Source organism: Sinocyclocheilus rhinocerous, unplaced genomic scaffold, assembly GCF_001515625.1.
Source record: "Sinocyclocheilus rhinocerous isolate Xijiao unplaced genomic scaffold, SAMN03320098_v1.1 scaffold107, whole genome shotgun sequence".
Classification (NCBI taxonomy): Eukaryota; Metazoa; Chordata; class Actinopteri; order Cypriniformes; family Cyprinidae; genus Sinocyclocheilus; species Sinocyclocheilus rhinocerous.
This window is the reverse complement of record NW_015635024.1, coordinates 465,021-479,324: the sequence shown is the minus strand read 5'-3', so window position 1 is coordinate 479,324 and position 14,304 is coordinate 465,021. Positions and strand designations below refer to the sequence as shown.

Sequence of the window (14,304 nt, the reverse complement as noted above, 5' to 3'; positions counted from 1 at the left end):
GTGTTGGTCCGTCCGCGACTCTCCATGCCCTCTTGGGACCCAGAGACAAAGAAAACCAGATTCTCCACCCGGCCCTCCTCCGGGAAAGGTGCATTCACCATCCCCCAAAGAGCAGTTCCCTCTCTATCTGGGTCGCCCATCCTGAGGCATCTTGCTACTCACCGCCAGGTTGATGGGGGCCTGGACGAGTGGGGCAGCCTGCATACGCCCAGCTCCACAGTGCTGCTTGCTTGATTGAGGCTGCTGCGGATGCGGCACGGGAGCGGGGGTGGACGCAGGGGGCCACCCTCGGCAATGAGCAGGCTGGGGCGCTGCGGCCGGGTGGAGGCAGAACGTCGGATCGCCTCAGTCTGCTCCTGTGCAGCCGAGAACTGCTGGGCCATGTTCTCGACAGTGTCACCGAAAAGGCCGGTCTGGGACACAGGGACCTTGAGGAACCAAACTTTGTCTGCGTCCCTCATGTCGACCAGACACAACTAGAGGTGACGCTCCTGAACCACAAGTGTGGACATTGCCCGACCCAGAGAACTCGTGGTGACCTTCGTCGCTCGGAGCGCGAGATCAGTTGCGGTTCGGAGCTCTTTTAGAACTTCCGGATTGTAACCACCCTCGTGCAGGTCCCTCTGTGCTTTAGCCTGAAGAACCTGCAGTAACGCCGTAGGGTGTAAGGCGGAGGCAGCTTCTCCACAGGCCGTATAAGCATCGCCAGACAGACCAGACGACTACCTACAGACCCGGGAGGGGAGGCAAGGTTCACCCTGCCGGGTGGAGGCGGTATTAGGACACAACTGCATCGCAACCGACCGCTCCACTGGGGGGACCCCCATATACCCCCTAGCTGCACCACCGTCGAGAGTGGTGAGGGAGGAGGAGTTAGCAGGTTAATTTCCGGCAGAAAAAGGTGCCATACACAACCTGGTGAGCCCCTCATGCACCTCTGGGAAGAATGGCAGCGAGAACGCTGAGCCGCCATGACGAGAACTAGATCGAGGCAGAGGCAACGGAGCTCCGTCCCTTTGAGGTAACGGAGCTTGGCCTGCAACTCCGAGATGATCATCTTCCCGCAATGAGAACATGACTCATCCACAAACGCCACCTCAGCGTGCTAAATGCCCAGGGAACGTGAGGCAGCGATCGTGACCATCACCCAGCGCCAGGTAACGACCGCATCCAGATATGCCCGGGTGATACGGTGTCTATAGCAAGACCCACATCGTCTTTACAGAGACGTAACGTCGAGTTTGCCAGACACAACACCGTCTTTAAAAAGACGCACCCGTGAACGCTCTTTTAGGGAAAAAGCTCTTTTAGCGTGCTGAAGTGCACAGGGGAGATGGCCGCCTGCAACACAAACAGGGGGTAGTGCAGCCTGATGTGTGCAACCCACTCGACACGGGAAATCACCACCACTGATTCACATGCCAATGTGCATTGGCTCGTTTAGTTTACACTCGAAGTGGATTGGTCTCTCTAAGCGAGATCCCAATTCGTCGGTCATCTGACGTGATGTCGAGAGTGACCGACTGAAAGGGAACTGATGAATGACTAAATGCAATATATGAAGCTTGGTTTCTTGAAAGTTGAACTTACATTCAGATGGCACCGTGTTGGTTAAGGATTTATAGTAACCTTCTAGAATCTCAAAGTTCTTCTGGTTTATTCTCTCCTGTAAAGATATGTCACCAAATCTGAGAGGGAGACACACAGAGAGCACAGGAATCACATTTCAGCTCAGACATGCTTTCCATTTGTGTGCTTCACTGAGCATTTACGCTTGTAGGGATTATGTTTCATTTCAATCAGTCAGTGCTTGTACCTCTCAGCGATGGTTTGTTGCTCATTTATGCCCACGTTGAAGAGCACGGGGAGCACACGCAGAGGCTTGCCCTCACGCAGCTCATCCGGGAGCGCTTGGAAGGCATGATGTGGGAGAGGCACCTCGACAGTGTAACGGTCTCTGGGACAAAAACAGGTTACATTTCCAAACTCTGTCAATACCAGCATGCAGTTGCTAAATGTACAGGTTCCCACAGCTTCCTTGCAAGTCTTTTTTCCTTTTTTCCAACTCAATTTAGAGTTGAAATTATTTGTCTTATATTATATGTATTATATAGGACAGTAAAGAATTGACAGTAAGTGATGTGAGAGATAGAAAGACACATGAACGAAAAGTACTATGAGTCAGATGTTCAACCGTCAATTCTTTACAATTTTCTAGTTTGGAACCCTGTATATGAATGCACACTGGCAGATACATGCAAACATCCAGTTTACTTATGGTTTTGTGTGTGTGTGTGGTCTCTCTCACCGTCTACCGCTGACGGTGGGCTGCAGGCTGACTGCTTCCTCAGACGCCGCCTCTGTGATCCTGAAGGTCACTCTGTGCAGGTCACTGATCCCCACCTCCATGTCCTCCAGCATCCCTATTTCTTCACCTATGTGACAAACATATGTGTTACTACAGCATATACAAGCTATCTACATGAGGAAATACAATAGACCTCTTCTGATTAAAGTTAAAGATGCCGTTCTGTTCTAAAACTTAAGTTGGCATGCAATACAAGCACGCAAATGTATAAATGCATAAATACATATATTGTATACAGTTGTACAGAGGCTGGATTAGTTTAGTTGTAATATCATTTGTGAAAAAGATCATTGCATTATCTTTATGTTGTCTATATTCTCTAGGTTGTATATCAGTGTAGTATAAGTTGTGCTCAGCAGTGTACACGTTGTGGGTGAAATGAGTGACTTCCAAAAAGGACAAATCCTGGGAGCCTGTTTCGCATGAGCGTTTGTAAACTTAAGAGCCCAGATGTTTGGTGTTTCAAAACAGCCTTCAACGATAATGACTGCACACACTAAGCATGGCAAGACTTCATCAGTGAAGAATAATAGCAGGTGAAAACCGAAAGTGAATGATGGCAACCATTGATTTTGTCCAAACAACACAGAACTACTGCAGGAAAGTGATGGCAAACCTCAAAGTTCACACTGAAGACCGTTTCCGATCACAAAGCCACCATCAATGAAAAACTGCTAAAACTTTAATCACAGACACTATTGCTAAAATGAAAAAAAAGGTGGTGACATCATGAATCGTGATCATAAAACATGGACAGATGGAACACCAAGATGAACTTCTGTCAGCTCAATCAGGCAGATTTTCTCCTTCAACATCTCTGAATCAACCGGCAGATGTTCTGATAGATGACATTCAACTGGAGAAATTCAAAAGTTGTCTTATAATCTCATATGTTCATATTATTTTGTCCAATGCCCTTATATACTGTATCAATTCTTTTTAGTACCGAATGGAGATTGCTACATTGACAGTTCAACGATTCGGAAAAGAGGGATTCATTTTATTTGTGAATCACTTTTACCATTGAGGATGTGGCCATAGGGAGGTTTTGTCAGGTTTCACAAATTTATAAGGGCTAAATTTTGTCCCTAAAGTAAAAGAAAGCATTACAGATTTCTATGTGATATGTGGACCCTGGGAAATAACACTGGGAAAGAACACGTGACTATAACATTTGATAATGCCATGCTCAACCAATTAAGCTCACACAAAAATAACTGGTTTATAAGAATGTTGTCTCTAACTTCAAGGTTTTTATGGTTAACTGAAACTAAAACAAAAAAAAAAAGTAAAATATTTTTAGAATTTTTCATTTTAACTTGAAATAAAATAATTATAACTGAAATAAAAATGAATAAAAAACTACATAAGCATATAAAAAAACTAATGAAAAGGACTAAACAAAATGACTAAAATTTAACAAAAATTTTAATGAAAATAGAAAATATAAAGATAAAAACCAATTCAAAAAGTATAAAACTATGATACTACAATAACACCGTCTAACTCCAACATTCAACATCCATAACTACCAACAAATCCTCTTTAACCAGGAATGTTGCTCCTGGAACATGCTGTACTTCACTATCATATAAGGCACATGTGGTATATCATAAACAACGTAATTCTTTAAACATTAGAGTTATATGGGTACACAGTAATCTCTCCACTGGCATTGCCTCAATGGATAAGCTTTAACTGAGCGAAGCAAACAATCGCAGTCATTCATGAGTCATTCAAACACACTTCATCAAACTAAAATAACAGCCTCCAGCTCTTCACACTGCAAGAACGGTGAGCTAAGGTCAAAATCCTTATCGCGATAAGATGCATGTTCAAGCACTTGACTGTAATCTGCAATCTAAGGCACGTGTTCAGCTGGAAGTCTCTTTATTTCAAAGTTTGGTTGCTGCGGGAAACAGCCGTAAGAACACAGCAATCCTACACAGAGAACTAAAGAGCAAAATAAAGCAATAAGCCACTCAAGGCTCAATTACAGTCATTTTACCACAAATACCGAGTGTCAAAACAGTAGTAAATTAATAACACACAGTCTTGAGTGACTTATTGTTTTTATAAAACAGTTCTAACAGCAATATAATAAAATAGCGATGCAATGATATTACAATTCTGGCTGATAATTACCTTAATGTTAAGAATGATAACCAATATATGGTTATATTAAAGTTCTATATTTTATACTTAAAAAAAATAAATAAATAACAACAAAATCAATTTTAAACACCTCAGTTGAATTCAGGCATTGTCACATTATAATGTAAAGTATGAAAAATTAATATTCATTTTGATATTTGCTAAAGATAAACATTTAATAGTGTTATTAAATCAAGTATTTAAAGAATAAAAACTGAAATGTCTTAAATATAAAATATATATTATAAATAAATAGATAAATATGAGATACTGATAAATTAAAAAAATAAATACATTAAAAATATTTTTAATGACTTATAAGTATATATTACATTCCTATGATGAAAGACACCAAATTGCAATAAACAGGATATATTTATTTTTAAAGGTCCACTGAAGTGCCTTGAAATGTGCAGCGTTCAATGTGTTGACGAAATTTAAAACTTTACAAAATGAAACTAGACTTATTTCACCCCAATGGAAAGCAGATTTACACTGTCTGAACGGTTCCCTATCCCCTATACAGTGCACCTTCACCATATAGAAAACAGTAATTCTGTGAACAAGTGACCAATTTCAGCCGGAGCTTCAGCCTCTATTTATAGTGTAGGAGGCGGGGCGCTTCAGATTCTAGAGAGCATTTGATTGGACAGGAAATCTGATGAGAAGCTGAAGTGCAGGGTGATGTCATCAAAATCGCTGATCCACATCAGTGGAAGTGAGAGACTAAGTTTTGAATGCTTACAGTCGTGGTCAGAATTATTGGCACCCTTGGTAAGCTATGATCAAAAAAGGCTGTGGAAATAAATCTGCATTGTTAATCCTATCCATCTTTTATTTAAAAAAATGTACAAAAATCTAACCTTTCATTGAAGAATAAGAATTGAAAATCTCATTATGAAATAAATGTTTTTCTCTAATACACGTTGGCCACAATTAATGGAACCCTTTTATTCAATACTTTTTGCATCATCCTTTTGCCAAAGAGAACAGCTCTGAGTCTTCACCTATAATGTCTGATGAGTTTAGAGAACATCTGATAGGAGATCAGAGACCATTCCTTCATCCACAATCTTTCCAGATCCTTCAGATTCCCAGCTGCTCCTCTTCAGTTCACCTCACTCATCTTCTACAGGGCTCAGCTCAGGGGACTGGAATGGCCATGGCAGAATATTCCTTTTGTGCTCAGTGACCCATTTCTGTTTTGATTTTGGATCATTGTCCTGTTGTAAGATCCAAGTTTGGCCTATTATAAGATTTCTAGCATGGACAGTCAGTTTTGAATTTTTTTATCTGTTGTTATTTGATAGAAAAATACACCAACAACATTAAAGATGCAGCAGTATATTTCATTGTACACACGGGGTACTCTTTTACTCCTGTGTGCACCAAACCTATCTTGAGTGTTTGCTGCTAAAAAGCTCTTTTTTTTTTGTTTGTTTAATCTGACCATAGAACCCAGTCCTGTTTTTACTTTTCCAGTAGTGTCTGCCAAATGAATATGCTGTAGTTTGTTTTTGGATGAGAGCATTTTCTTTTCTTGATTTTTTTCGTGAAAGCCTCCCGAACAACATGTGGTGATGTCAGAGCTGTTTGGCATTTTAAACTAATCTTTGCTATTCTGCAGCTGTGATCCTTGGAGAGCCTTTAGCTACTCAAACGCTCCTCCTCACTGTGCATTAGGTCAGTCTAGACACACGTCCTCTTCCAGGCAGAAATGGGAATTTTCAATGCTCTAGCTCTTTTCTTAAAGCCACTATCTAATTTGTGAAGCTCAATTATCTTTTGCTGCACATCAGAACTATATTCTTTGGTTTTACTCATTGTGATGGAAGATTAAGGGAATTTGGCCTTTGTTTTCCCTCATATTTATATTCCTGTGAAACAGGAATGGCTGGATAATTTCATGTTCATAATCACACTGGTGTGCTAAAAATGGTAATTATGAATGGAATATACTTCAGAGATATTTTACTCATAAGAAATTCTAAGGGTACCAATAATTGTGGCCATTGTGCGTAAGAGAAAATAATATAATGTTGACAATATAAAGTACTTGCTCTGGCCCTTGTTTTAAATGATTTTGCTCCGTTGTTGTGGTTCTTGTTGTCGTCTGTTGCTATTGTACAAGCAGGATGTAGTGGTTGGTCGGGGTGGAATTAGCCCCGCCCCTCCTCCACTGTGATTGGTTAGCTGTCTAAAAAGTGACAGTGATGAGCTCTGCGTTTTACCAAAAGATGAACATTCTTCAACTCTCGGCACCGAGAAAAAACGCCAATTTAGCCTTTTTTTTGTTGGAGCACACCAGCTTACCGATAACCTTAAAGGGGTCATATGATGCTGCTAAAAAGAACATTATTTTGTACTGCTGTTCCTGAAACCACGCCTTCTTTCTTTGCGTGCACATTTGGGCGGTGTTATGCAAATCTTCCCACATAGTGTGGTAGATATGTGGGGGCGTGTTCGAACGAGCCGTTTTAGGTAGGTGTGGCTAACTCTTAACTTTTATAAAGAATATCTCTTTGGATTTGAGACTTTAGTCTTTACAACTTTACAGATCTTCTTTATGCACCAAGAGCTTGTAACACTCCAAAGAGAAAGGAAAAAATGAAATCGCATCATATGACCCCTTTAAGGCTAGCATATTCATACAAAAGGCTAAAAAACTTCAAATTTGATTTCAAGTGGACTTCCAACAAAAATATGGACTTAAAAAAAATCTTCCAAAAGTAATATACACACTGAAACAATTTGGTGTAGAAACCATTTGCAGTAAATTTTACAATTAATTAGAAAGAAGTGGCAAGTCACATGTGACATTTTTAAGTACATAAACATACTCCAAAAATCGTTGTTTTATTAAAAACTTCGAAGTGCTTTTATTACTTTTATTCTAGAATTTTTTACAGTGCAGTTCATTATTTTAACATTAGGCTTATGTTTGCCAAGCAATGTAGAAACTTGGCAATTCATATGAAATGTGTGGTCATATGTGCATTCTTATCTTAAAATAGTTGTTTTTGTTGCATTTAGCAGGTTATTTTGGTGTGATTGCACATCTGATGGCGGATACTCACTGTAAGTACTCAGCAGGCTCTCAAACTGGGCCACCAGCCCGACGGCGTGCAGCTGTCTGAGAAAGCCCTTATCTTCCAAACCTGCGTATAATCGCATGACAAATCCACATGCCAGCGCAGCCAGCTGCGGATACACAACATATATATCTTCACCAATAAAATGTGAAGCATAAACATAAACAAACTTCTCGACAAATTCCATCAATGCTGAGTGTTTGATTTAAACACAGTTTGGAATCTGTGGTCTAGTTTTCCATCAAAGTTAGAACACAAAACTCTTTTTTCAACACAAGGCCAGATCGTGTGTCTCTGAAATGAGGAGTGTTTGGCCACTCACTGCCTGGCTGAAGACAGCGTCCCGTCTCTGCTGCAGCTGCAGGCCCTGTGCCGTGCTGCACACCGCCTCCTGGAGCAGGACAAAGCTCACGGAGCGCCTGGCTCTCTCCGCCACTTCTGCCACACACTCCTTCAATGACTGAATCAGGACGCCGAGCTGATCCCGCCAAACTGCAGCTGTCAGGGGAGGATCTGAGGAAAAACAGGACAAATGTGAGCCGCTTTTCCAGTAATGAGTTTTCCGAACCATTTGAGAGACCTGTTTTCCACAAGTACACAGATGGTCAGTATTTATAAAAGAATGAAACTGGATATTTGAGATCGCATAATAGCTATAGAGAGCAGCAGGGATGATTTATTAACACTTCCATCCTTCTGACGTCAATGTGCTTTTGGTTAAATGTCTGAAATAAGGTCTGTGGTGAACACAAGTCAAGATATTTTCATGTTTTATTTAACATTTTACAGTCCCGTGCCTTCCACAGACAATACAAATACATATAAATACATTTAGACCACTTAACTTAGTGATTGATTGCTATCGGGATGTGAAGAGACTTTCAACCAGCATAACTGTTACGCCCTGACTAGAGTAAAATTTTAATGAGCATAATAATTTTACAATGCAGTTGGGAAATTTAGCTTCAGGAGCCGACAGAGCCAAAATAACAAACAAAAACCAACAAATTATTATATAACTCTAACTGCCCTAGATGTTCTGGCGATAGAATTTATAAAATTTTTGTTAATTTGTGAAGATTATCATGAGGAACAAAACGGATAAATCCTATTGGATATTGGAACCAGGGTGATGCTAACTTCAGGATTAGCCTACAAAAATACAATCATCACTGCAGCGCTCTATTGGCTAGAGAAACAGCAAGTTTTAACATGAAAGGTCACTGATATAAGTGTTTATATTTAAAACAATATGCATGAATATTATTATGAGTCGTTCACAATCAGAGCAGGAATGTGCATTAAGTGAATAGGGTCCATTTGGACGTAGGCTTTAAAATCAGACCAAAATGATGCAAAACTGACCAAAATGAGACCAAAACATGGAAAATGAACAGTTCTGGTTTCTTCAGCAGAAGTCGGCACAAGCCATGTTTACACTTGCTGTAAGTAAACCTGAATTTAATGTAGCAGTCATTTGTTTATTCTTTGTGCAGTTATGTTCAGGTTTTTTGAGGATGATGGCATGTCACAACCAGTCTATGTTGACTTTTATCTAATCTGACTCTCTTGCTCCAAGTGACAGATGAAACACACAAAAAAACATAAGTATTTGCATTTCCTTTTGATGAAAGTTAATAAGCCTGTTTATTTATGCATGCATGACCTCATGGTTAGTTGCATTATATTATTTATTATTATATCATTTAGCGTTATGTTTAACCCTGCTAGGTAAAGGAAAGGATTTAATGGAATAATGAAGTTATAAAAATTTTACAATCTTCAATTAATAAAGTTTCAATCTACTATTCTACTATAATCTACTATTATAAGAATGGCAGAGTCTGTTTTTGAGTGCTGTATAAAGGAATTAAAAAGGATACAGCTCTCTCCTATATAAAGCAGCCCACCCGCTGGTAAGATCAAGAAAGCAGATCAAGCATTAGAATAAGCTGTGTTCAATTCTTGAGGCCTGCACGAGTCTGTTTGTTTTCTAAACTACAGACTAAGACAACTACAACTCTTATCAAAGTCCTGAGAGCCGGGACACAGAATTAGAGAATTAGCCGATATGACTAAGTCTTGGCTTCTTTGTCCAAACACGGTCTGGAATATATAAGAACAACAATGGTTTTGCTCCATCAACAAAAATAGCTCCAAATAGCTCCAAAACACATGAAGTAATACACAAGCAATACACAGTAGTGGAGTTTCATTAATGAATCAGTGTTTTTGAACGGATCTCTTGAACAAATGATTCAATGATATACTAATCAAGACAGTTACATGCTTTGTTCTTGAACTAATTAATGCTTTTGAAAAAATTTGCTAAACAAATGATTCATTGACTCATTTGTAAAGACAGTCACATGCTTTGCTCCTGAATTAATTAACGTTTTTGAATGAATTGTTTGAAGAAACAATTAAATGACAGTCACTTGCTTTGTTCCTGACTGAATCAGTGTTGTTGAATGAACTGGTTGAACAAACAATTCAACTTCCCCTTTAAAAGACAGTCACTTAATTTGCTGCTGAATTAATTAATATTTGTGAACAAATTAGTTGAACAAATGATACAATGATTTCACTCATAATAGCAGCCCTTTGTTTCACTCCTGACTGAATCAGTGCTTTTGAATGAATTGCTTGAATGACAAATTCAATGAGTCACTTCATTCCAAAATAGATTTTTTAAACAAATTGGTTGAAAAAAAAAAAATGATACAACAACTCACTCATAAAGACAGTCACTTGCTTAATTTCTAACTGAATCAAAGTTTTTGGATGAATCAGTTGAACGAAGGATTCAATGACTTACTCAAACAAATAATTCAGAGACTTTCTCATAAAGACAGACACTTAATTTGTTTCTGAATGAATCAACGTTTGTAAACAAACTGGTTGAACAAATGATTCAATAATTCACTTCATCCCTAAATTAGTTTGAGTGTTTAAACGAACCAGTTGAACGAACAATTTAATGATTTATTTGTAATATTTTGACATATTTTGTGGTTTTCACATTTTTTACCACATCACTAATCACAGAAAATATAATTTATACATTATCTATTTATATAACTTTACATTATATGTATAATTTTAATAATCACTGTAAAAGTATTTAATAAACTTGTTCAGGCACCTGCCATTTTCCTCATAAAAATCAATTCTAAATGTCAGATGCAGCTGTCCTGCTGAAATTTCACATGAACTAGCTTGTTATCCTTGCCATTAAATCATTTGTCGTTTTAGACAAAAGTGCATGAGAAAAGCACTTTAATCTTTAATCTATGGACTGAATCTGCCTTGCTCCTTTCATTGTGCCTCCGTGTTTTGCAACAAGCTCTGCGTTTGAATGTGTTTTGCATTAGTCACCAGATTTTTGGCACTATTATCCTCATTTGAATTGAGTGGCTTTTTTCAATGACCCAATTTCATGGAAACATTCATTTAAAGAGTCACGTTCAGTAGTTTGGTTCCCACCCAGGGTGTATTCACACCGATGATCGGAATTCCCAACTTTATTAAATTCCTTATTTTTTTTATGTGCATGACACGAGACATCAACCTAAACCGGTCTGACATCATTTCATCACGACTTTGAATGACAGCTGATTTCATGTGTTATGTGAAGTATTTGCACAGACACAATAACGTTTTGTACAATATGTTGCATGTAATGCTGACATTGTTGCAGAAAATGTAAACACTGATGACTTTGAGTTCTTCAAAGATGCAATCTTGTGTGAGAAAACATTAGCATTAGCACACATTTGCATTCTTGTTAACAAATGATTCAGTACTTTTGCAACATTAAAACTTTGAAACTGCTGCGGTGAAAATATATTAGCAAGCGGACAATATTTACAAAATCCGTAATAAAGAATCAATAACCAATTGCTTTAACATGACATGAAGGCTTAACCTTTTTGCTGAGAATTCCAACTTTTATGGTTTAAGTTTGATATTCAAAATTATGAATTTACAAAATTGTCAGAAATGAAGTATAATATGAGCTCAGCATAAAAAAAAGCATCAATGACATTCAGTAAATTCATTATACAGTGAATTGCAACCAGATGAACCTCAGCATGTAGTTGGTGTCCACATGGTGGCAGCATTGGCTGTATTAAAATCTGTATTGAGGTTTTGCACTCTTCTACTGCTTGTCATTGGTTGTGCAGGTTTTTCAGTTTAATAGCACTGAGTATCAGAAGTTGCCTTTAACTATTCTGGTCTGACAGAAGATTCATGGATGGTGCTAATATTCATCTCTCAACTGACATGTCTGACATGTGCTCGAGAAAAAAAAAGAAAAAAAAAAAGGCATGGGTTGTTATTAAAGCGTGCAAAAAAAGCGCACAACCAGTATGTGTGTACGTCTCGAGTGAAGTGGAAAATTAGAAACTTTTCTAGGACGCCTAAAGTTGGCGACACGTGTGGAATATTATTATTAAAATTAGGAGGAACAAAATGACGATATATCTGAACATTTTTGTGCACTATTCTCTACTTAAGACTTTTTTTATTTATAACAAAATTCAGTAAAACTTGAAACCTTTATGTACAATGCATTATATAGGTATTCATAATGTACGCTGACACAATATATATACATAACCATAAATAATTCTAACCAACATTAAAATGCATTATTACATTTGGTGTTACATCTGAAACAGATTGTTTGTCATGTTTTAATGCATTTTATTTTATTAAGGTGTAGCAATGAATATATAAGTATTAAAATGTATTATAACTGTGGTTACAATTATTAATGGGATCAAACAATGCACTGTAAGGTGCATTACAAGGCATATTTAATACATTAAAATATTTTTAATAATGCATTATATATACAGGCTTCAAGTACTGTAAAGTGTTAACCAAAATTCAAATGATAAATCCAATGTAATTTCAAATCCTCATAATGGGAAGCAAAAAAAAAAAAGTCATTTTCATGATCAATCCAGAACAACGTGATAATTAATTAAATCAAAAGCATGATAATGAAATGATACAAATGATAAGTTTTTCTTTTTTTCCACCGTTTATGCTTCACCATAAAAGGAAATGAAATCACCTTTAGGCAGTTAACTGATCATCCAAGCAGCTGTTTGATGCATATTTGATGTATTATTTTATCATTTAAGCATTGGACGGTTCGTTGCAGCTGCAGTCTTAAGTTTTTATAGATCATTTGAGCATTTCTAATCTTTGTAGTTTGCCGTACCGGGACTGTGTGAGGTGATGACGTCAGCGAGCGTGTGGCTGGGTGCTGATTCCAGGTTGTTGTTGTCTTGCTCCTGTAGTTTATCCACCAGGGCGATGACACAGTTCAAACTCTTCGCCACACTGGCCCAGACCCTGTCCTAGAAGAGTCAAAGCAAATGTTAAAGGACCAGCACGCACATCGCAGAAACCTGACATGTAAATATGAGTTTATGGGCTAACCAGACACAGCTGTGATCAGCAATGAGTGTGCGAGTAACTTTTGTATTCTGCACAAACATGGAACAATTTGATCTTATTTGATTCATCGTCTCGGATGAACGGATGTACAGATTTTAGGGGCAAAAGTTTTATGTATATATATTATATATATATATATATTTCATTTATATATAATTACTAGTGGATGCGGTATACTTTTATTATTTAGAAAGTGACCAATAATCTGTGATCTATGTATTTGATGGTCAAGTGCGTTCTCTCATCACCGCTGCTGCGCGTGAATATGACGAATCACAACACCACGGAGACCCGAGAAACAACTGGGATTAAAGTCCAAAACCTGACTTGAAATAACCTAACAAATCAATCGGGGCTAAAGCGGTTCCATAAATGACAAATTAAGTTCACACAATCTCACTAATTTGTGCACGCTTATTCTTAAGCAGCCCTTAATATCGATCATGGATCAAATCGATCCACCATGGCAAACAGCGAATATATCTGTGCTGTTTAATGCATTTGAGACGTCGTGTTTTCCTCAGTGCATAACTGACATGTCACAGGTATATTTTTCATCTGTAAATGTTAGAAAGTCATGCAAATATATCCATTTTGCTGTCAGGAGTGTGCGAGGCTTACGTGAGTGAACGAGCGCTGCTGCACGCATGCGCACTAAACAGACGGCGTGCAATCGAATAGGAGCGCAATAATTCTGAGTAAAATATACATTTTGCTAAAATAGTTGTTGTTAGACATTAAATGTGCCTTTTGTAGAATTTTAAACCTTCATTTAAGTGTATTTTTATGATAGCAGTAACTGTAAAGGGACTATTGTAATGGGTAAATCAAATGTAAGCTAGTTCAGTACTAATTACTAAGCTACTAAGTACTAAGTTAATGTGTGTTTCTTATAGCAGTTTAGAAGTCATTTTCTTTATTTATTTTCATTTTAATTCAGTGATTTTAACTTTTAATTTAGTTATTTTAATGCTTTAAAGAGCAATAATGTTCAAATGTTCTGCTGTCTGTTCTGCAAACTATAAAAGGTACAGCTGTAATAAAACCAGAGAGAAAGGCTGCATGGCTAGAAACTAAAAAAAACTAGAAATTAAAAAAAAAAAGTCAAATAATAGTATGTGAGACAGTGGTAATGTCATTGTGTTCCTATTGGTCAGTAGAGGAGCTTAGCTTAGCCTGACAGTTAGCCTGCTTTAGACCAGGTTAGTTTCCCAG

General features: G+C 37.9%; 1 protein-coding gene across 4 annotated transcripts in view; it reads right to left on the bottom strand.

Moving 5' to 3' along the window:
- LOC107746079 (type II inositol 3,4-bisphosphate 4-phosphatase-like) overlaps nt 1–14,304 on the bottom strand; it is a 120,950-nt gene that overhangs the window by 10,184 nt on the left and 96,462 nt on the right. For all 4 annotated transcript variants that reach the window (XM_016560148.1, XM_016560151.1, XM_016560150.1 and 1 more), the window contains 6 exons: nt 12,851–12,989; nt 7,937–8,127; nt 7,600–7,723; nt 2,309–2,435; nt 1,817–1,957; nt 1,591–1,688 (listed from right to left, as the gene is read on the bottom strand). In XM_016560148.1, coding sequence (XP_016415634.1) covers nt 1,591–1,688; nt 1,817–1,957; nt 2,309–2,435; nt 7,600–7,723; nt 7,937–8,127; nt 12,851–12,989 — 820 coding nt within the window. The remainder of the gene's footprint in view (nt 1–1,590; nt 1,689–1,816; nt 1,958–2,308; nt 2,436–7,599; nt 7,724–7,936; nt 8,128–12,850; nt 12,990–14,304) is intronic.